General features: G+C 36.7%; 2 protein-coding genes and 1 long non-coding RNA gene across 3 annotated transcripts; all 3 read right to left on the bottom strand.

Moving 5' to 3' along the window:
* Nucleotides 1–3,230: 3,230 nt before the first annotated feature.
* LOC147859781 (Ribosomal protein S24e family protein) lies at nt 3,231–8,895 on the bottom strand. Its single transcript, XM_087324824.1, has 6 exons — nt 8,513–8,895; nt 6,484–6,616; nt 4,772–4,868; nt 4,623–4,685; nt 3,733–3,833; nt 3,231–3,645 (listed from the first exon to the last, which is right to left on the bottom strand). The coding sequence occupies exons 1-6, from the start codon at nt 8,823–8,825 to the stop codon at nt 3,486–3,488; spliced, it is 867 nt and encodes a 288-aa protein (XP_087180950.1). The 5' UTR covers nt 8,826–8,895; the 3' UTR covers nt 3,231–3,485.
* Nucleotides 8,896–11,383: 2,488 nt separating this feature from the next.
* On the bottom strand, nt 11,384–13,352 carry LOC147859782 (uncharacterized). The gene is made up of 2 exons (XR_015530201.1): nt 13,063–13,352; nt 11,384–12,003 (listed from the first exon to the last, which is right to left on the bottom strand). It is a non-coding gene; the product is annotated as an uncharacterized LOC147859782 (long non-coding RNA).
* Nucleotides 13,353–18,852: 5,500 nt separating this feature from the next.
* LOC147859783 (uncharacterized) lies at nt 18,853–22,149 on the bottom strand. Its single transcript, XM_087324164.1, has 9 exons — nt 21,967–22,149; nt 21,804–21,860; nt 21,020–21,072; nt 20,817–20,868; nt 20,143–20,208; nt 19,847–19,921; nt 19,694–19,757; nt 19,225–19,281; nt 18,853–19,098 (listed from the first exon to the last, which is right to left on the bottom strand). The coding sequence occupies exons 1-9, from the start codon at nt 22,076–22,078 to the stop codon at nt 19,041–19,043; spliced, it is 594 nt and encodes a 197-aa protein (XP_087180290.1). The 5' UTR covers nt 22,079–22,149; the 3' UTR covers nt 18,853–19,040.
* Nucleotides 22,150–24,597: the final 2,448 nt, after the last annotated feature.

A 24,597-nucleotide genomic window follows, 5' to 3' on the forward strand; every position in this document is an offset into this window, starting at 1 on the left:
GAGGGCCGCATGGGCCGCATGGTCCACATGGAACACGAACCCTTCGGCCAAGTAGGTAGTGTCAAAATTTATTTATACTGTAAATCATACCTAATGCCTCGCATTTAGTTGTGGAATAATTGCGCTCAGCAGCCGAGAGCTTTCAACTCGTATAGTAGACCGACCGATATTAGTTCGGGTCACTAAGCTGCATTAATGTGCTGCCGATTGCAATGTTCGACGCATTGACGAATACCTAGAATGGATGTGTCAAGTCTAAGGGTTGGACGACTGGTGCTTGCATCAACATGACTTTTAGCGCCTGGTATGCCTTCTCCTCGATTTCCATCCATTTGAACGGTGTGCGATGTATCGTCGTGTGTAGTGGCGTAACGAAGTCGGCAAGGTAACACAATATTTGACTATGCTATCGGATTTGACCTAAGAATCAACTTAGTGGCTTTGCATTTTCCCTGGGTCTACTGCAATGATTTTGTTGCTCAGTATATGGCCTAAGATTGTGTCACATGTCACTCCGAATGCGCACTTAGCCGGATTGAGGCTAAGCCTCGCCGATCTGTACCGCTCTAAACATAGCGCAGGTGCTAAAGATGTTCGCTTTGTGTGTTGTAAATTGCAATGTCGTCTAGAAATACCTGCATAAAGGTCAGTATGTACTCGCCAAATATTTCTGTGATTATTCGTTGAAACGTATCCGATGTGGTTTTGAGACTAAACATTAATACAACAGCAACGAACATACCCCAATCCGTGATGAACATCGTCTTCTCTTGATCGTTGGGGTGCATTCAAATCTAGTTATAGCCACTAAACCCGTCTAAAAAGTTGTAAATCTCGTGACCGGCTACGACATCTAGCACCCCATCCATGATTGCTAGAGTAAATGCGTCGGTTATCGTCACGACATTTAATTTTCTGTAATAAACGCACACCCAAATTTTTTCGTTCTTCTTCAGAACTATAATGATTGGACTCGGCCATTTCGCCTTCTTAACAGGATGAATAAATCTTATTTTCAATAGTTTATCGATTTCCTTCTTAACAGGATGAAATCCGTGAGTCTGTGTTGAAACGGGGTGGGACCACCGGGATCTTGGACTAGGAAGAGATGAATGTTAAAAAGTCGAGCTTTGCTGGAGCCGTTCACTCTGGCTGAGACACCAATCAGAGCGTTTCTAGATACGTACAGGAGGCAACCGAATGAGAGAGAGAGAGAGAGAGCACGCGCAACACTTACCTAACACGCACTTCTTGTATATAGAAACCGGAAAAGAAAGAAACACACTAGACACAGTTATGCACAACTTCATGTATATTTATGTACACAAACGACAGGTTACATCCCTAGCTTTGAGCTGGACCGAGCAGACCAAACTACATCAACCGTCTGCAAGCAAACCGCTAGTTAGGGAGCTCACAGGCTCACCACCGTGAGTGGGGCCTTGTGCAGAAGACACGACAGAACCAGAACCCCAGAGCATACAAGCTCTGATCCGAACTAAACCCTAAACAAAATTGGAACCCCAACCCTAACAGACAAATGGTAAGCTAAACAACATAGAGAAAACAAAACGAGGAACAGACTCAAAACCCAGAGGGAACCTAAAAAGCTATGGGGAACCCCTTTACAAGAGACCCCTCCCTCCTTTTATAGCTCAAGGAGGAAGGGATATTACAATGTGGGAGGCCAAACATTCCTCGTTTTCAAAGGAGATATTTACCTCGATTCCCGAAGTGATTGAAGCAGTACATTAAACACCCTCACTTTCTACGTGTGCATGTGGACAGAATGTACGCATCACATTTATTTCTTTACTAACTCCTATGTACATTTATTCTTATTAACATTTCTCCTAATGTACATGTGCACATGTTGTACATCGCTGACCTTATTCATTTCACCTTGTTTTCTCACGGTTGTCGGAAATCCTCACGACATCCACCCCCACCAAACCGCATATCCACCGGAATGTGCCAAGAAAGAGAAGGTGTGGGATTCTGGCAACCGTGATCAATCTAGTCTTTCGCTAAACCGGCATCTGACTCCTACATTGGTCATTGTCGATCCCGAATCGTGGGTTCTTGGGTCGACCTCATCCCTGGTTGGGAGCTCGTCATTGTCCTTGTCTCTCCACTTTGAGCTCGTCCATCTTCTCCACTTGAACCATCGGCTCCATCCGATCCGCTAGATCCGATGCTCGCACTCATCCTCTTTTTGGTCAGTCAGAGCAGCTTGAGGTGCTCTCAGGAATCTACTGGTGAGGCTCAACTCTCTTCTTCAAATCTATTATTCAAATACCAAGATATAATATAAGGTCACATTCAATGGTATGGGACATTGCTAGTATTTTATGTTTGTCTCGACTCTCGTGTCCTTCGTTCAAGGTTGATCGACATAGTTAAGCACTACTAATCCATTATTCTCCTTAAATCTCTTATTCTTTTGCTCGTTATAAGTTTGACACATAATACATGATAAAATATGTCTATGGATCTATATATCTAACATCTCTATTACACACATAGAGCCAAATATGGAGATTATTCCTCACCTTGTCCAATTTGCCAAATGACACCTAGATACATGCAATCAACATCATAATGTAAAACATACACCAACCAACCTTGGATGCCATGTCTCCTCACAACTCATTCAATAAATATTGGTTCTACATTTGATTGCTTGCATTAAGAACATTATTATTGATTATTAGGAAACTGACAATGATTTTTTTGTTTCATATTGAGAACCTTAATTTACCTATATTTGTTATAATCATTCTTTCTAATAATGAGATTAGAATATGTATTAAATATACTTTATAATGTCTACTACAAAGTCAATTTTGACCTATGGGACCAAATAAGCATATCATCTCGAATGTGACTTCTTCCTAAGATGGGGATATTACTTTGTAGTAAAAACTCTCTACACAAAAATAGCACATTGGCATATAATGTGCTTACCCTTCCTAGTGGAGATTTTAGTATTAACACTAAAGTTATAATGTCCACCATGTTCCTCATACAATTGTGGTACAACTGCTCTATATTCTAATGGCATTCCAATCTCTATCATTCTTTTCCATTCTTGACCTCTTTGTTTATCAAAATGTCTTTGGTCAATCCTAATGGTTGAAGAAAATAAAGCAACCACAAATGTATCTATATTAACTCAAAATAAAGAGATCTAGTGGAATACATCATGGTTACTCAAAACTGCAGATCAATGGCACAAAACAACGTTTTATTTACTTTTTAACATTCATGATTAACATTACCTTCACCACTAGCAAACAACAAGATAATTCAAGTGCAGCTTTTACAATAGATCATTCGATGTAATGAGCAGATCATAAATGTATGCTTTGAGGTCAACCATCGGCATTGCATAAAAGGACCAGCAGATCACATTGCAAAAAGGGTCCAGCAAGAGTCCAACCTAACCATCAGCATTATCCTACATGCAGCCAAACATATTTTCTTCACTGGATCAGTCTCAAGTTCACAGACATGTTCCCACAAAAATCTCCAGACTTCTCACGCAGTGCACGCAATGCCTCAAGTTTTGTGGTGAACCCAACTGCAACATGATAACTGATAGGCCTTCTTTGTGCACCTCTATTTTGTGCTTGCTCATTTGATCTGCATAAAAGCAGTGCTAAAGTTTGTATTAGAGAAGTTTTATGGCAATCAAAGATTAGTTTTGTTAGCAAATAAATCACTACATACACTTTTATGAAGCGCACATGACTTGGATCATAGTCAAATCCAGCAAAGAAGCGTTCAACATCTTCATAATCCGTGTTGGCACCCACATTGTACATCACCAACTGGAAGAAAAAAAAGTGATGAATGTACATAACAAATGACTGATCAAATTCCACGTCATGTAGTACTGAAATTTGTTGAGGGAGGATATTACTCTTATCTGTTCTTTCCATACTAATTAACCTGTATTAGAATTATCTTACAAGTGTCATTGTTAGATCATAGTATGTCATTGCATTATATTAAGCAGCAGTCCAAACATCATATAGAACATAGTTGAAAGTCTCATAATATCCTGATACAGACGATGATATTTCGTGTGTTGCAGCACATATTTATGGATTCTCTAATTACTAAGCTGATTCCTGTTTTCTTATGAAAGCAGAAGGTATATGGGGTTATAAAATTCTCATGAAAATGTGGGTCAACAACAGGTGTAGAGATAGTGAAAGAAGAAGGTATATGGAGTTCTAAAATTCTCATGGAAATGTGGGTCGACTACCTTAAACCCAATATAAACTATAATTGTGCTATAACACTAGAGGCTTTCTAGAAAACATGGCATTTACATGTAAGTAACATGATAATTCTTCCATTTTCTCAGTTGTATGCAGAAAACGCCCTAACATCAGTGCAGTTAGATTAGGCATGCAGCTGTTGTCTCAACGATACCTAATTAATTAGTTAGAAAACCTACTCAGAGTATAATGTCTTATAATATATGAAAATATTTTCAGGGGAAGCAGAACACCGCAATCAAATTACTCCGAAACATAGCCAAATGAGTTAGTAATTTTTTCCACCAAATCAGATTGAACCACCACCAAATTATATCACATGGATGTTCCTACCGTCCTTCCACGTGGAGCATCCTTAAGTGATGCATCAACAAAAGTCCAAGGATGCGCAGGTGACTGCAGTTTAGAAAACCCATTGCTAAGAATTAAAAAATAAGCACTGCTGTAAAAGAAAATTATATGGGGGAAAAAATGAAGCATACCACTTCTGCCCTTAAAAATTTGCATCCTAAACGACCTCTTTCTTGCAATCGTTTCATTATTTGTCTCTGGGACGATGCTGACTCAACATCAAACTGCCTGTGATTTTCAGCATGACAATGCAATCAATTAATAGCTTTTCAGAAGCATCTGTTTCCTCCATCACTTAGTCAAAGGCTTTTAATTCTAATTAATGGAATGGATTTCATTTATGAACTCTAGAAAGACTTCCTACAGTGTAATTGTAATTTCAAGAATAAATCATTTGAACTCTCCAATGTTTGAAATATTTAAAGTTTTTAAATTAAAACTCAGTAGCGGACTGTGGAGGAAGGCTGTGGTCAGAAATCGCAACAAAGAGACAAAAGGTGAGGAATATACTAATGTCTTTTAAGAGACTAAACAATAGGAGGTTACATCTTAAAATGTTGTCTCATCCCTGAGAACAAACCAAATAAATGTAAAATAGGAGAGGCTAGAGAATCCCATTGTCCGTTCATGTAAGATTCTCAAGTAATAAAGATTATACTTTTGCCTTCAAAAAGTTTCTAGCATAGGTTGATCCAAAACGGAGAGATCTCTGAAGTGAGGGAAGCACTGGTGATGGTGGGAAACAAGTTCTTTACTTGATAAGGGTAGCAAGATCATGGTCCATGAAGCCAGGGCCTCCGTCCACTATTGCCCGATTTGTTGTAACCCCTTTGCAATGTCTTGGTCAAGAGCTCATTTGTTTAACCCTTGATTGACTTGTAGGAGGAGTGATGGGGCTAAAGAAAATTGTGATTGTTCTTTGTTGATGAGCTTGTGTAGTTGTATCGTTGTCCAACAACTTCTCCATGCCTCTCTTAAGTTCTAGCAAGAACAGCCCCACGAACCATTAAGCTTCATATTCTATTACCTTGCACAATGGACCGAAGCCCTGGCTAAAGAGGCAACGGTATCTCCATCTTATTTCATAAAAAACAACACGAATGAAACATAGTGTTCTTCAAATACCACTTTCTAATGACACAATTGGCAAGTTCTTTCTTCTTGTTCGTGCACATATGCCTACCTCAATCTCTAACTGATGTGCAAGCAGTAAAACAACAGTCCTATCACACTACAATGCATGGTATAGATATATGTCCATATAACTGTGCCCTGATTATAAATCAAACCACAATGTGTGAAAAAGTGTACTTTATACTGGGTCATCTTCCTACCAAGAGATGTTGTGGGGCTGACCCATGGTCTTCAGTTATCCAATTTGATAGTTTCAGATCAAAGATCACTCTATTCTTTTTGCACTTCAGTCATGTTTAGATTGAGAGAGCGAGAGAGAATTATTGGCTGAAATACAGAGGAATGCATATTTTGCTATCCCCAAAAAATAATAATACCTACACAAACTCAACATGCGTAATTAACTCCAATGAAGAATATTTGAGTGACTTTTAGCAAACCAAAGACAACCTGGATTTGTAAGTTCAGAAAAGTATTTGCACATAAACATCAAACGTAATGCCTAAAACAGAGAGCTGGAGTGCAAAGTCTAATGAGGAAATATGCTTCTCGCAACAGTATTGACAAGCCTATATCTCATTTAACTTGAGAATATCAATATTTGTTTTATTTGCATATGAATTTAATAAAAACGCACACACACTTAACCTGAATAATTTCATTGCATTATATGCTTATAAGAGATGAATTTTTTGAAGCAAAAACTCACACATAATCAGGCCTGAATGTTGCATTATAGACAAACTTCACATTATCCGGTTGAATACTGCTACCACTCAAGTGTTTCAGAATGTCCTCTTTCAAAACATATCGAGGAAGTGGATAGATTTTCAAAGCACTCCCTGGAGAAAAAACCAATGGTCAAACCAATGGTAAAAGCATGAGTTCCTACATACCAAAAGACTGGAGAAAAAAGAAAACATCTTCACAAAACAGAATAGTTCAGCCGTGAAATTATGCAACCACAGCAGTCCCAGTCCAGTAAGCCTACCAACAACTTCACGCATAACATTGTCGACAAGATGCTATGATATACTCACTCACATCAACACCGAGTTAAGACTTAAGTTTCAACATTTATAAAAAATAAACGTGATTCAATCACTCTCCAGAATAATAATGTTCAGTGTGCACCTGCACCCACACCAACCCCATGAGGGTGACAAGAAATTTGAAACTTATGAAACCTGGTTCGTGTTTAGCAAGCTGGAGATGGCTCATGCATGGCTCAATGGATGCAAGTTCTTAAGAGGGAAGCATAAAGCTACTCCCCAATCTTCCAAGAGAGGGTTTGGCATGCCTGAGCATGATGAGATTCTCACAAATCTGGAGCAACTCAAAGAAGTTATTGCATGCACAAGGGCATGAGAGAGAGAGAGAGAGAAATGAATACAAAAGAGAAAGGAAAGCAATCATACATAAAATGAATCGTTATATTACCATCTCCAACAGGCTGAAATGACATATAACACGCAGTAAAACTAAACAGCATTAAAGAAATAATGCTTTGTGAAACTCAAAAGTTCAGAATGTTTCTCGATAAATCTTTTCAATTTGAGACATATGATGCATTTCATATGTTTCACCTTCACCACTTGCACATCGGAAGCATAAAAAACTTAACCCATCAACAAATACAAATAATTCTATCAATTCTGCACAAAAGAGTTTTAATTCATCATTTAAACACATGCAAAATCCATGAAATCTACCATTTTATGTTTAGAAAAATTTTCATCCATTCAGATCTTCCAACAATAAAAGAACACAGCTTCAAAACGGAAACTAACAAACATGTAAACATTATTCACTCCACAGTTGTGTATTTGTAAAAATCATATGCAGTAGCTTTAGAAAACAAGAGCTCTACACATGCAAAATCCATGAAATCTACCATTTTATGTTTAGAAAAATTTTCATCCATTCAGATCTTCCAACAATAAAAGAACACAGCTTCAAAACGGAAACTAACAAACATGTAAACATTATTCACTCCACAGTTGTGTATTTGTAAAAATCATATGCAGTAGCTTTAGAAAACAAGAGCTCTAACCTAAAGATGATTGCACATTCCCCCCAAACCACATTAAAGGCACACCTTCATTAATTCGCATTTCTACTTTAACCATTCAAGGCAAAAAAAAATGCCATGGCAGAGAAAACAATGCAAGTTAAAGAGGAAAATAGAAACATTTGGAAAGATAAGTTTTCCAAAGAAGCGATTACATTACCTAAGGCATAAGGAAATGAAATTCTTAACATTCTCACAACCCATTCAAATTTCTACATTCAGGATGAAGATTCTGAGAAATAAAAACAATTATCTTGAAGATTCTAAGTCAAAACAAAAATATTCTACCTTGAGAATCAAATTTCAAAGCTAATCCAAAGAATTCTACGTTGGAAATCGAACAATTCAAAGGGCACATACATGCAAAATCTTTTGCCTTAAAGATGAAATTGCACAGCAACAATGCAGCCTACAATATTAATAATGATAATAATAATAAACGCAATATTTGAACAGCTAAAGAGCTTCATGTCCAATGAGAGCGTCTCTCACCATGTCCAGTGAGAGCTATTACTCCATTGTTTTACTTTCGTGTAGACCACAGTTCTACGTCAAAAACAGAAATATATAGAAAAATTCGAGAAAAGAAATAAAAAAATCGACCTGATGAAGAGAAAACAAAGGAAATTTCCCGCAGAAAGTTCTGTAAAGAAATGACGGAGAATACCTGGAGTGTAAGCACCAAGTCCAGTTAGAGCATTTCCATATGAAGGTTGAAAGAGAGTGACGTAGTCTGTTCCAGGAGGAGCAGAGGAAGCAGAGGAAGGAGGAGGAGGGGCAGGATTCTTTCTTGGAGGAGTTCCAGTGGTGGACGAAGAAGAGAAGCTTCGAGCTTGACCATGGATATGGTTCTGCAGGTCTGACGCAGCCGAGGAGGAGTCTTTGGCTTTGGTGGAGAAAGGCGAAGAAGGAGCGGGCAGAAACCCTAAATCATTCTGTCGGAGGACGCGAAGCTTGGATGAGACATTTCTGCTCAACATGATGACTGTGGCAACAAATTGGACGGAAAATGACAGGAATCGATCGATCGATCGATCGATGAATGAGGGGGAAAGCCTCCTTTTGCAGAGGCGTATGTTTTACTTACTGTATTAGGTTTTTGTTATACATTTAGGGGGGTAGTGGATTTCTCTATTTACCAAAATACCCCTCTCACTCTTTTCATGGAATTTCCCCAAATACCCCTCTCACTCTTTTCATGGAATTTCCCGAAATACCCCTCTCATTCTTTTCATGGAATTTCCCCAAATACCCCCCCGAGTCTACCCCAATCCTCCCTCCTTGTACCATGGCCCACCATGACTCCATTACGATACTCGCTCTCTCTCTCCCTCTCTCTCTCCTCCACCTCTCCACTTCCTATGACATGGATACACATCTTTCTAACACATACCCACCCCATGTGCCAGCTTGCTTTTGGATGAACACCTCTTTACGTCAACTCTAAACAAGAACTAGCATATGACAAGAAGTAAAGCCTAATCATATGAGGCTATATTGTGTGTGTGTGTGTGTGTGTGTGTGAGGCATGAGATGAAAATGAGTGTATCCAAAGCATTGTGCCTTCGAGAGAGACATAAAACTCAGAGCTATTTTCAATGGGTTTTTTCCTCAAAGAGCCAAATCTTTGCCCTCCCCCTCATATATGGCATTGTTTGACTATGTTAGTTATTGGGGATATGGTACAACTGGTTGTGAACTAGGGGTTCTTGTTTGATGATCTCCATGGCGTACAACGAGAGGTAAGTGTTAAGTAGGTTGACAACGAGCCTTTTTTGTAATGTTGTGATCATGTTGTTTTAATACACACACACACACTAGTATACATGAAAGAGGATGATAGATTTAATAGTTTTCCTCATAGGTCATATATGGGACCAAAAATGAATCATCTTTTACATATATTTAGAAACTTTATTAGTAACTTGTAAGTGTGGCAACCAAGATCGTATGTTGTGATTGTGAAAATATGTCTACGGAGGAGTGGACTAATAATTCATTGAAAGCAAATTTGAATGTGGTCGAATACAACACATTGTATCAAAGTGTCTCGAACTCACTTAAGGCAAAATATGCATCATTGACAAATCTCCTCACTTATACATGATGCTTTAACATCTATTAGAGACTAAAATCAGCCTATGAGATGCATTGTGATTGAGAGAGAGCAATTAATGCTCTTGAGGCAAAGCATCTAAACTTGATTTGAAAGAATGTACAAGAAATGTGATATGATATTTCTTCAAACCTCAATTCTTGTTGAAATCTAAAAGCAAAGCAAACCCAACACAAAATTATGTTTCATATACTCAATTGTCTTACAAAAGTTGCTTAAGAAATGACTTGACAAAAAATTTCAGTTGAGTTTGAAGGTTTATTTTGATTTTTCACAGAAGGAACCCACTCCCGCTACCAATGCTCTTAGTAAAAACAATGAGGTGAACAAAAAAACCTTAATGGGATCCCATCTTTGGCAAATGGGATCACCACGAGACAACATCACCATCTAAGACAAGATGTGTCCTCACTAATAGACAACCCCCCCCCCCCCCCAACAATATCGCAAATTGCTCAAACCTTGCTTCCCATTAGTACCATGCAAATGCTAACACAATATTTTCTTTATCTTTGCATAGTTCTTTCGTCAGCAACATCAAAAGCACTTTGGCCATTCGCATGTACTTGTTGCTCCTTTGTATTACTATCTACACATAATAAAACAACTTGCTTTAGAGCGTCGTTCCACGATGAATACCATTCAATCATAATTTTCATGCATTCCTACTTTATCATAAACTTTCAATTCTAAAATGTAATCAATCCAACCTTGCTAAGTTTCAAAATATACCATTAATATATCCTTGCTAGCTTTGGGTTAAGTGAGAACTAGAATTCGTTGAAAGCAATGCCATCACAATCAACCTTGTATTGTGGGAAATCGAGTTTTTTTAGAAAGGAAAACATTGTTAGTCAAAAGTCAAGCCAAATGTAACAATCTCAAAGTCAATATATGAATGCTTTTTAAAATGGCAATAATATGATTGTCTGCCTATAATCTTGCGGTTATAATGCATAATGTTTACCATTACACCATCTTATTTATAAATCATAAGCCATCACAAATTAGAAAACATGACATGTGAACACCTCTTAATCGCATTCAAATGAACAAAGCTATAGAATTACATATTTAATTGCAATCACATATGCATCACCTCAACTTCCGTATAGATTTTCACATCAAACTTCCATGTTCAACCTTTGTAGTGAGCAATTTATAGCCAGTTGAAAAATGTTATTTCACAATTAGGTAGATGATCAATTATGACTATGTCATTGCAAATAGGAGTTGCAATGTGTATAACTGATTAAACCACATATGCAAATTTGCAGCAATGTAAATTATCCCAATGAAGGCTAATCTGGATTGCTTCATCCATCCACAAATTTGCTTAATTCATCTTGATAGAATTATCTATACTCATGATATTTTGATGAGGTTGGGAAGCATTTATTCAATTGAAAATCTTATTTGAAATGGAGCCAGAAATCCTAATTCATGAATGACTTAAACCAACAATGAAGAATGAAAACCAATATTCATTCTTGTATCAATATGTTTGTGAGCTGGACATGGCATTTTGCAATTCTCCTAGGGAATAAGAAAATGCCTTATTGTTATCTCAAGCAATTACATGCTTTTCAAATTGCAAATAATGATGGGTAGGGTACTTAAAATGATAGGGCATTAAAGGCACATTACCTTGTGAAAGAGCAAAATATGTATTTATGCTATGCTTTGCATATCTTTATGTTGCGAGATGGATTTCCTTAACGAAGAGGGATAATATATCAACTTAGATAGGCGATGCTCGTGATGGTAGTAGAGTGGATGCCCGTATATATATATACGCATACATGTAAATACATATATACATGTACCCAAACATATACATATCCATGTCCATATCTCAAACTGGTGGAGGGTTCTTAGCCTCGACGGGATCAGTTGCATTAGGTGGTGGTGCTTTACTATTTGCGTGGCTCCGTCCAAGAAGATAACAACAACAGCAGAGGGCAATCGCGATCAATAGAGCCGGAAATGAGATCCATATACTCACCACAAAGCCCATTTTGTCGAGTCTTCTTGAGCTTGCCCTGTAGAGAAGGGGCATAATGTATGAACACATTATTCAAATGTATCATTCATTCATACATCCATAATGTACATGTACCTAACGAGACTTTATAGGTATTTTGACCTTGTCCACAATAAAGCAAATAATTAGAGAAATTTGATAGGGCAAAACACCAAATTTCCTCTTTTTGGATTCTTACCAGGATGCTCTTATGTTTTCAGAACTTACAAATATACTCTTTAATCAAGGCAACGAGGTTTATGTGCTCTTAATGAGCCTCTCACAACATCACTTAATTAACAATGATTTAGATTCAATTCCAGCATCAATTCTAACCTCAAACCACTTTATTCACCAAAATGAAGCTGATTTGATCTGACATCATAACAACAAAGTTCTGTTCTGATACACTTCTAAACTTTAATATCAACAACATAAGAATCGTCTCATTTCACACAAAAATGAGCCATATCTAATGCTAACCATGCAATTACTACATCAATATGTGCACATTTTGATATCATTCTAATGAAGTGCATATAGATTACTTCATCAAAATGAAGCACATCTCTGATACACTAGTGAGAATGTGCATACGAATTACTTCATGTGTGATTGGCATCGCATGCAATCATACTATGAGCAATTACTGTCACATCTTGGACATGAAATTAACTACAGATCACCTGACTTTGAATCGTCATGCAATTGATGTCACATAACATCATATGTATAATCAACATTGTGCAATCCATCACATCACAGATATAATTGCTTGGGATGATGTACAATCAACATCATATCACAAGACATGCCATCATGTGCACTCACATCCTAGGTATAACCCCACATGATATGATGTGCAATAAGCATTGCATTACGCGATCTACCATGTGTAATCAACATGACCTGATACGACAACATGTGCAGTCGATATATCGGCATCACAGGCATGTACACAAAAGGACCTTTTGTATCATCACTCACAGACATGGGTGGTTATATACATACCATCAAAATTTTATGGGACGAAGAAAGAGCATCCCACAGTAAGGACATAGAAATGGAATATAATTACCTGAAGATAACAATGGGAGCTCGGACCAGATCAAGAAATCAGCGACAGCAGAAGCAGAAGAGGCAGAGGAGGACGGCGATGATGAGGATGAGAACAGGGAGGGAGATCCAGATTGAGAAGCCGAACACCATTATAGGAGGAAAGTAAGGATTAGGGATTTTTTTTAAAGTAAATGATCAGAGGGCAAGGTGTTAAATTCCAAGAGCCCCGCTGTCTCTCTGTGCTACTCTGTTTCTGCGTCTCTGTCTGATTAGCTCTCTTCGCTTCACTGCACATTTGGCCCACCTCAGAAACTTATCACTTAATTTTCTTGTCTTTGATAAAGAGGAAGTAGAGAAAGTATATTATATATTATTATGGAGGGTACCCCTCCATCTCTTCTTCTTTTAAAAAAGAGGGCTTCTGCGGTTAGACCCCACAGAAGGTTCTTAGGGAAGGTTCCAGGCTTGTCCGCCCAAGTCAAGACAAAAGCCCCCGAGTCGAGACATTTTCCACATTGCCCGCCCGTAAGTCGCCCAAAACGCCGAGAACCGACCGGTCAGCATGATGGGTAATTTATCTATCTCCATACAATGTCATCATCATTGATCGACAACAAAATTCAAAGAATTTGTTAAGTGTTGCCCTCGAGTGATAATGGAAGGGGTTCCTCGACGTCGCTTGAAAAAAAGCTCATAGAAAACATCCCACCCCCTTACCCCAGAGGCATTAATCCATACTCCGCCCATATGATCGCCAAGGCCAATTTGTTTGTGCATTTATCTATGGAAGTTCTTTCGTCCCCACCCTCCTCCATCTCTCTCAACCCACAGTGGTAGGCCATATTGATATTGACCCACAAACTTGGGTTCGAAATTTCCCTACATTATTTTGGTAGGTGACCTTGGTTGGAGTATGTAGGGGTTGACTGAATGACCTTTTCATATTTGTCAGGTAAACCTTTATTGATTCATCTACACCCACTTGGTACCTATCACACACTTTCTCCATAAGATATCATGCCATTCAAAAATAGACAAAACTTTCCACTTTATGCATAGAGGGCTAATATCACTATACTCTCTCTCTCTCTAGTTAGCTACTAGAAGGATTAGAAGCTTTTTCGGTAGCTCCATAGAAGTACTTCCTTTGAGATTCCTTTAAGTGGAGCCTTCTACATAGTTGAAATGACATCCTCGACCTTCATATCTAACTTTCGTTTAAGGAATGTGCTTTGTTAAAAGATAACAATTCCAAGTGCACACTTTATAACGAGAAGTAAAATATCGATATCGTATGAAGGTAAATAATCTTAATGGTCATGAGTTGTACCATCATCCTTGTCGAATCAAGTGAGAGTGTTTTTTAGGTCAGTATCACATTGAACACAATTAAACGGGGATCTTGTTTTGTTGATTCACCCATGCATATTGATATGAGCACACGTTATGGTGTATCATTAGTCGGCCACTTTGGTTATCATATTAGATTGTTTCTCCCTAGGAAATAGGGGCAAGGAAAAAGTTGGAGTTCTAATTGTTTTCTTATTGTTGGTTAGAACATCAATGTTTCCTATTTACAATAAAGAAACTCATGACTCTACATCGGGATTCTCCTTTCTCATTTTCATTGAGATTGACATGTATTAATGTAATAAAAACAATAATTAAGAATATTAACTTCCAAAGTTCTTTCTCATGGATATTCAATTAATTTCATCCCACGTGACGCTCTTTCGTCTTTTTCAATTGGAGTAAAAAGCGTAGATTCTTTTGACTAACAAGTCATATTAATTTGTATACTTTTCATTTTCAAGGATTCACCAACATCTCTCCAAAAAGGGTTGCTAACATTCAACCAAAGTCGAATGCTTGATTGAGCATTATGATCATAAAAAATATTTGACTTCGGTTAATCAATATCCTTGTGTGATATACAGTAACCATTCGGTTAAGTGCGTACTTTGAACGCAAGGAAGAAGTGCGCACTTAAGGATTTTCTGACAATTTTTAGGGTTTTTTTGAAAATTTCCCCCTCTATGCTCTAATCATACAATTCTTGATAAGAAAAGTGATGAATTTATGTGATATAATTGACCTGAAACATTTCTCGTTTCAACATACTCTCTTCCTGAGCATTGTTTCTTTCCCAATTCTTGATTACCTTTAGTTTTCTCCTTTCTGCTAGGGTTGAGGAATACATTTGTTATCTTGGATGCACTGAGATCTTGTCTTGCATTTTCTTCCTAGTGGTGACATGTTTAAGGAATTGTAGTACAGATGGAGGAGACAGGAAAAGAGAGGAGAAGAACTACGAAGAAAGCTCAGGTTGCAACTTCTACACTCTTTGAGAAAAAAGGAGATGAAACAAAAAAGGGAGGGAGGGAAAGAAAGAAAGAAAATCAGATCACCAAGAAAAGGAAATGGATAATTAGGTTAGTAGAATGTTTATTTTCTTTATCACAAACTCATAGAGAGAGACACACAAACACACAACACACGAGACTCAAACATACGCATTGACGCTACAACTAGAGTCTACCACTCCTTAATTTGTTTTCATTTTTACATTGCATTTTTTGCTTCATTTTCAACGGACCCCACCCACATGATAGACCCCACCCACCATCATGTAACAATTGTTTTTTATTTTATTTTATTTAGAAACTCCTTTTGTTATTTTTTGGGTGTCTAGAACATAGTTCAAACTTGGTTTGATGTAATTTCGTCATGAAACAAAGTAAATTTTTTGAACTGGATTTTGACCTCTATAAAATGCACACTTAATAGAATGACACACTTAAGTGGGCACGTACTTAACCGAATGGTTATTGTATGTATCTATTTAAGATTTTCACACACCCTTATAGGATTCTTCGTGTATATTGACATGAATGTCGGCAAAATGATGAATTACTATAGTACCATTAAAATGTAAGATGTGTGGTAGTGGTCTATACATTCTGAATATTTCCTAGTTTGTTTATTTTTCCTTGACGTTTATAAAACGCGACCTTAGTCTATAAGTCATATAACCTTACATGCAATGGAAACACGTATGTGAATAGTCGAAGCACTTCTTTTTATGAATACGGAAATCTTCTAAATCTACCACTTGGAATGTGAAACATTTGACATTTTGATGAGTAGTTGTTTCGTCAAGACTATGTCAAACATGAACATTTTTTATTTTTTTTCAAAAAGATACGCCTTGGTATTATAAAATCATAAGAACTACAAAAGTTGTGAAGACACATGCACAAAAGCAAAATGTCGAAGCATTGCCATTGTAGACCATGTAATTGAGACACTCCACTTTGAGCTCTATTCGACAAAATTGTCGTTTATAGGTTTTTACTTATTACATAAAAAATAATCTACGTTAAGGTTGTGGATACAAGTCTTGAGCAATGGGTAACCCGTTGCACTAATCACACAAATGTATATGTTGATGTAATCTACATTTTGGTTCCAAATTATATGACTTTAGAAATCCATTTAGTATGGATCACAACCTAAGAGTGGAAAATGACATCTAGGAACTTATAGGATATCAAACCTAGGCTCATTCAAAGGCAAAAGACATATGTTACAAATGTATTTTGTATGTTAACATGGCCTACCTAATATTCGTCTACTATTTTGAAAGCCCTAAGTTGATCTAAACCCTATGCTTCAAGGGGGGGGGGGAGGAGGGGAATATATGTGTTTGTTAATTGTAGTTGATTTAAAATTTTATTATAAACACATGGTGTTCTTACAAGGCATAGGGCTTGTAGTAGAAAACTCATAAATTAGTTGATTAACACTAATTTCTCTTTTTGGCATCCTCTTTTAATTTGATATATTCACAAATTAAAGGCTACCCACATTGTCTAATGCATGCCATGCCTTGTTTGGAGAGTGGACAAAAAAGGAATTTGAATTAAATAATATGAGGTTTTCCACTTGTGATATAAATTGGTATCAAAACAAGATAAATCACAATGAAAGACACACACAACAATGAGGGGAATGGAGTGAATACAAGATGATGAAGTTCTAAGTTTGTTACTGAAATGTAAATGTGCAATGTCATAGATGGCAACATATCACATGTCCCACAATCCTTTTACTTTCCATTATATTTCAATTTGTAACCAATGTACATCTAACTTATATGATGCATAACTTTCCCAATATGCTTTCCTTATAGTTACTTTCTTTGATACTGCAATAGTGTTGCAAATCGCGTTTATTTTTGTCTTTTTGTTATTGTTGTAGCATCTTAGTCACGAGGAAACTTGACCATTAGCTTCGCAAATGTGTCCAACCATTTTTGTGTCGATTATTAAATGATTCTTTCATGCTAAGTAGTTTGTATAAACCCAATCTTACTTGTGTTGTAAGAGATTTACTTGGTGAGATTTTATAATTGTCTACTGTAACAAGGCTTACATATGGGTTTACATTGTTAAGTATGAAAATGCTTACTATTCTTAAGTACCTTTCAAAGGAGAACCTATTCCATGGGACAATTGGATGTTAGTGGCCTAATTTTTGACTACAGTTATGGGCCTATGACTTAGTAATGATAGTTTGGACTTGACGGACCACACTTATTTTGGAGCCTTCAAGTGAGCTCTTTGCGGCATGTTGTTAATGTCTTAAATAACGTTAAGCAAAATTAAAGAGGGAAATAACGAAGAAAGGACAACAATCCACCTGACCACCCCCCTAGCGAAGGTAAGAGACGGATCCAAGTCGAAGAATTGATATTGGAACAAATACACTATGTAAAGTGAGAAAGCATGTCCCATATTGTCTAGTTCGAAGAATTTTGTTTATTTTTGAGGTATACGGGTGGCTATTGTCATGTAATATTCTTCTCTCTTCTTGATAATCTGAGAAAGCTCATCTAGACCCACTTGAGGGAGCATTGATAAAGAGGTGCTTGAGCCATGATGGTTTTTACATTGGGACTTGGGATAATCCATGGTGCTTTAAAAGCTCCACATTATGCTCAAGCATGCAATTAAGAATGAGGACAAGTTACCTCAAAATGCGTAATGCAAAAATGGGCTTATATGGTTTACAATTGAGACTTCGGATAATCCATGGTGCTTTAAAAGCTCTATGTTATGCTCAAGCATGCAATTATGAATTAGGACAAGCCTATTAGCATAGTCATCGGGGAAAGTTGCCTCAAAATGCATAATGCAAAAATGGGTTTTAGTCATTGGATAGGTCTTGGAAGGTTAATCATTGGTGGGGTGATGATGATATGGCTAGTTTATGTCAACATCAAAGCACTTCCTGGTTGTGCCCCCCCGTTAGTTCTGTTGGTACCAAACCACATTTCTTCCCATGGTTCTCTATTTCATTCTTTTGTTATGACCAATCATATGAAGGTGTTATCGAGTCAATTCACATCTTCATAAACAGCCTTGTCAAATCAACTCAAAATGTCATCGAATCATTGGTAGATTGACATCATTAGGTGCAAACCTGATATTGATCTACAAAAAAACAAATAGTTGGCACACAAAAGGAGCATTGCAAATATTGATTCGAGATACAAAGCTTTTTATGCAATGGTAAAAGTTTAGGACTTCTTTCTAAACTCTATATCCCATGTTGTAAACTACCCAAAAATATGGATCTTGGCTGCTCTTTTCAGTATGTCAGAAGTCCTTTAGAGCATGGACATCTACATGTGCAAAAGTATTGAAATAGCTAAATTTCTGAGTTTCTGTACATATGTTTTGTACATGACATCACTTACGCATGCCTACCGTTATTACTCTTAAACCCTTAACCTAAGTCCTTGTAATTGAGAAGAAATTATAGTAATTTAATAGAAAAGAAAAAACAGTGTAAAATGGCGACTATTACATTTGTAATATGAAGCATTTTTCTTGGCACAATAATCAGGAGTTTATTCTCCAATGAAATAATGTCAAAAAGCATGAATTTCCAAAATCATGGTTAATATCAGTTGAAAAACAAATACTCAAACAGCTACTTTGGAGGTATCCACTTCTCATAAACATTTGCTTTTCCTTTACTCTTTGTAACCCTGTAATCAAATTGCAACGCCCATGCGAGTTTACATGGTGCAAATTCAGTTATATCCAAAAGTAAAAGTTAAAACTGAGAAAAAAAGCATATTAATAATAAAGTAAAAAAATGCCTCACTACATACATGTCCTCGTCCTGTGGTTGGATGGTGCTTTCATCAGACGTATGTTTTGTGTTCAAACTGTTACCAAGCGAAGAAAATGATTCAATAAAGAGTACACCATGGAAACCATGATGCATATGAGAATTAAGAATATCCTTGCAATTTTTGCATCAAAAGAGAAACAACAATGTTTAGGCTTCTTTTTTTCATCTTAGGGCTATACTATATTGGTGAGCCAACTAACTAACATATGCACCAATGTTCAAATCTCACTGTATGCACTGTGGAATGTAGGGGTTGAGCATATGACCTTGTCTCCACCGGAAAACTTAAACTAAGTTACAACTGTCTAGGTTTTGGACATATTTCTATACCAATCTTTAATCCACATTCTAAATACGAAAATCTACTTACTTTGATTGGTACTAATGAGAAAATATGTAAAGTAGTTGGAAAAAAAAAGATTGTAATGAAAAGACAATTATTTGACCTGTCGGTTTGCTCGATGAATGCAGGTGCACCAGTTATTCCATCAACAATAAAATTTCCTTCCCCTGACATAAACTCATTCTAACTTAGTTTGTCCATAGAATTATGTTTATGGCTAGCTATTATTAAGTTGAGAGGGAGATTCCGATAATACCTCCATCAAATTTGTCACCTTCCAATGCGGCAACCTGTTTGATAAAACTATTCATATCTGGTGGCCTCAGTTCATCTATAAAAACATAGAGCATCTGAATTCTTCTCAGAAAACAACAAATTTTCTACTCTTAATACAAGTCATCAAAAGAATAAATATTTTCTTCAAAGAGTAGTTCCGTCTATAGATTTGTGTATTTTGTATCCTTCTTGTTAAACCTTTTTCAAACAATGTTTTACACAAGCAAATAACATATATTTCCAGAAGTATTTAATAACACAATGACCTTCACCAACCATTAAGAGCATCTTGTTGAAGACTCCTTGATCTGAATCTCCTTTTCACTTCTTCTTTTTGAACCACTTTAAATTTCAAAAAGCTAGATTTGTGAGAAATCCTTCTTTCTTTATGAATCCCAATAGAAAATGAAATTAGATAAATAAATAACACAAAATTGAATTACTACACTGATGAAAGAAAAACATTATACTAGAAGCAAATACACTAATGCACTTCATTCTGTGATAGAATGGGGTTCCAGCACAGATTTAACTTCCCTTTATTTGCAAATTTTCAATGAATTGGACACATAATACTATTCTATTCAATCTAAAAATACCACCTTCTGAATGCAAATAATCTATAAAACAAAAGAGCATTTAAAAATCAACCAATGCTAACGATGATCATGCATGGTTTATTTTGTAGAAAGGACAAAAAAGTATCCTTCATTTGACTTTATTAACTTTTATTTCAAGTCAAAATCCTTAAAGTTTTAGTTGAGCATGCAAGTGCCGAGACAGTATTGCAATGGATGAGCCCCCATGAAGCTTTTCCCTCATGAAATTAAAAGATCTACTATATCCATTGCAATTGTAATTTGGTAACCAACTAACACAAACATACATACATATACATATGTCATCTTTTTCTGACCTGAAAATTAAAAGTGCAAAAAGATGGTGAATACTTGCGACATTCATTTTGACGAACTTGCGGTGGGCTTCCAATGCAACAATCTCCTGAAAAGTGGGAGGAAATATATCAGTACTTATCCAACCAAAAAGTTTCGTGAAAATGTAACCATATATATATAAATAAGGGTATCAAAAACGCTATACATGTACAACAAGAAAGGAAAATAACATAGAAACAGCAGCACTTCTAACTAACCTCTGGAGTGGGAACTTCCTTTCTCCTTCCTGTCAACCAACTATACCACTCAACTGTAAAATCCAGTAAGAATGATTCTTTCATTCATACGTTTTTTAAAAATGTTAAAATAAAGCTACTCTCACACATATTTCCATGATTTAATGCATTCTTAGGAGATTTAATTCTCTCCCAAAGTACTGAGTTTCTAGAACACTTGAATGTTCATGCGTATTAAGGACTTTAATAGAATTAACCAGACTTCTTTTCTTTTCTTTTGCATTAAACTAAATACTTCTGTTTTGTTTATTTGTTTGTTTTTTATCCTCAATTTACATATCTATATTCCAATAAATTTAGTAGGTCATTTATCTCTGCAGTTAAATTGCCAAAAACTTGGGTTTTAAGGCGAATTAAGGATTTTAAGAATATTGACCAACCAAATTCTCTACTTTTTTCGGGTCTGGAATAAAAAGGTTCTATTTTATATTTCCGTTCTATAGTCTAATTTTGTGTTTCTTAGCAGGTCTATTCTCATAAAAGCACCTCAATGTCTTTTATCTTAGTTTTTAACTTGGATATGCATGAGCCATCATGACCAGCCAAATTTTGCTCTCTCTATTTTTTTTCAATGTTGAGAAGCTATACTGTCCATTTTTTTAAATTCAAACTTCCTGTTTTGTGTATACTAATTTAAGTGACATTAGGCTCCAAATACACATACTATTTTACTTCATATTAATTGTCTTTTTTTTTGTGATGTGTTCTCTCATAGAATGAGATGAAAATAGAAACCAAATATAACCTGGAAGATTATTTGGATCAGGGTTGCTCTTATACTCCACCCATCTTCTCTCTTTAACTGAAACAAGAAAAACTTCATTGTCACACAACCAACCTAGATTTGCATAGCGAAGAACAGAGAAACTCCGTAATGAATTTGACTGTGCGTAGACAATACAATTTACCTAAACCGTCAGATCTGATTGATTGGCGATAGAATACATTTCCTGTTTTATCTCGACCCACGATCTCCTTTGAGCGAACTAATGACCAGAGCTTGGCCAGAAGCCCTGCCATAGCTTACCTAGGCGTGATTAGATGCGGAAAAGAGGTTTCGAGCTCACGACCTCGTGGTCCCTAAGAAGTTTGTAAATATATTTACTTTGTATAGGCTTGTCATATTCATTGAGTATTTTGACACGTTTTATGTAAACGGTTCGGTGGTTCGGTTCGGTTTAGGCTTCAGCTTCCTTAACCGGTTTGAGCTCGTTTTGGGATGGGACCAAGCCAAACCAAACCAATTATGGCTTAATCAACTTGGCTAAACTGGTTCGTAAATTGGTTTAAGCTAAATCGGGTTGGAAAACGGGTTAGCCTTGACCGATTTAGGAATATGTTCGGTTCAAGTTTGGAAACCCCCCAAACCGGTTAAGGCTTAACCATTAAGCCAAAACCAAACCATTCCCGATTCCTACAAGTATCACCACTTCGTGACCAATGTTGTATGATGACACCTCATCATGGGACACAAAACTTGTATTAGAGGAACGCCTCAATTTGCCCGAATCAAACAAACAACAAAAGCTTTGTACATGCCCCTTAAAGGATCATCACACAAAGCTCGTGTGGACTCTAGCAACTATTGCAATATCAACTTTTGTGCCCCAAATTGCCCAATCATCCAACCAAAAACAAGCATGTCAGAACATGCCACTTTGTGCATCAAATCAAAGAAGAGTGATAGAAGAAGAAGATTAATCGACTTGAGCTTATGCCCTCTTTTATGAGGTCATTGTAATTATCATGATGAAATTCCAAAGTTTGCAAATCAATGAACTTACATAAGAGGGGCCAAGGCAAAAGCTCAGGTTAATTAAGCTCTTGCAATTCATCATTGTAGTACACATGGATCTCATCGGCGTTACACATGATGAATATGTATTAGGTGGTCGAATTACCATTTGTTTTGTAGTTCCACTTCATCTAGTTAGGGACGAAATAACCCAATATTTACAAGCTTGACAAAGCATAAACTTTGTGGCACTTGAAATTCTATTATGTGCAATGTCAAGTGACATGAACTTTTATTTCCCACTTAGGGATTATGAACTCGTAGAGGGGTGGGGATGAAAAGTCGGCCCCTTCCTCGCGCACCATTACCACGACTAAATTGGCTAAAAGGAGAAATATTCACATTGCACAAATGATAATTTGTTCTATTATTCAGAAGGTTTGAATTATCGATAATTTAATTCTAAAGTGCACATTTCTACAACTTATTTAACAATCTTTACCCAAAGTTGCCACCTAAGACACGTAACTTGAAACAACCTAAACTTTGAGACTATCGTAGTTTATTTCAAAATTTTCAGTCTTTTGGTAGCAATCGAAAAGCATAGTTGTAAGTAATGTGCAAATATGGTGATTTTACATTGGTCTCGTATGAGCGGCCTTCTCTTTTTCCATGAGTGACTCATTGGCGTGTTCCCTTGAGATCTCCAATCAAGCATCGGTGACCATTTGAGCATTTTGGTTGAATGTTAGTCTTTGATGTAATATTGTGGTTCTCTCTCTCTCTCTCTCTCTCTCACTCTCTCTCTCTCTCACACACACACGCACACACACACACATTCATTTTCCTTTTCCATTAATATACTATCAAACTTCGTGTTGACCAACATTGCCAAGATGCATCAACTTTTGTATTTGGGAACAACTAGGTTTGATTGTTAGCAAATCATCCTTGTAATAACAACTGTGAGAATTAAGTTGTGAGGCTTATCAATCCATTAATGGAGATGTTGATGCTACTTTACATTTGCAACCTCCATTGTCATTTTGTTTCATCCGATGATCCATATCTCTCTATTGGGACCCTACACAATGAGATCCTTTATTGTTCCATATAGTTAAGAAATTGGACAGGGATGGTATGACGACTATTATTGGTATTATACAAATTGGTACGATATACAATTAGCATGCAAACACAAAAGGTAGCTGGATGAAGCAAGGTTCGAGGTCACAACTTTCTAGTTGCAAGACCTAAACCCTTGTCGTGTGAACTATTGATACTTTTATAAGATAACTTTTACATTTCATTTTTTGAAAGCATCCAAAAAAATGCGACACCTAGTGTAATCTCATAATTTGGAGTGATTTAATCATACTTGTTTCTCGAGATGTGAAAACTCATATCTAAATGTAACACGTAACATGTGAGACAATGAAATCACGAGGCTAAGTTACATGTTAACATCACTTACTTCATATACGCATTACATCGTTTACTTTATATTTCAAATTTCATTTCCGAAGCATTGCTTGCAAAATCTGTAAAGTCAACATTAACGACACGTGAAAAAGAGAGGTTCACCGAGAGCACGATGAAATAGTGCATCCATGAGAGGATCAAATCAAATTAAAATTGCAAGAAGAGTGTGTGCAGGTGTGAGTATTTTCGGGTCTCCACCCAACATTGGTTTCCACAGGGGAAGGAAGAGTTGAGAAACGGACAGTTGTTGATACATGAGCAAATATCATTGTAAGCATATATAATTATCCCACATGCAAGGGGCCCCAATATGTTTGGCTAT

The sequence above is a fragment of the Azolla caroliniana genome, unplaced genomic scaffold (genome assembly GCF_043228905.1).
Source record: "Azolla caroliniana isolate FFs.n. ecotype wild unplaced genomic scaffold, voAzoCaro1.0.p SCAF_9, whole genome shotgun sequence".
NCBI classification, from domain to species: Eukaryota; Viridiplantae; Streptophyta; class Polypodiopsida; order Salviniales; family Salviniaceae; genus Azolla; species Azolla caroliniana.

Bases quoted from the DNA above. Each gene is read 5' to 3' on its own strand.
- LOC147859781 (XM_087324824.1), bottom strand. From the start codon at position 8,825: ATGTTGAGCAGAAATGTCTCATCCAAGCTTCGCGTCCTCCGACAGAAT. The intron at 4,869-6,483 runs GTGAGTTTTTGC...TGAAAATCACAG, and splicing joins ACATTCAGGCCTGATTATGT to GCAGTTTGATGTTGAGTCAG. The intron at 3,646-3,732 runs GTATGTAGTGAT...GCTTTTATGCAG, and splicing joins CATGTGCGCTTCATAAAAGT to ATCAAATGAGCAAGCACAAA.
- LOC147859783 (XM_087324164.1), bottom strand. From the start codon at position 22,078: ATGGCAGGGCTTCTGGCCAAGCTCTGGTCATTAGTTCGCTCAAAGGAG. The intron at 20,209-20,816 runs GTATTCACCATC...TGAAATTTAAAG, and splicing joins CGTCAAAATGAATGTCGCAA to TGGTTCAAAAAGAAGAAGTG. The intron at 19,922-20,142 runs GTTGGTGAAGGT...ATGTTTTTATAG, and splicing joins TCAACAAGATGCTCTTAATG to ATGAACTGAGGCCACCAGAT.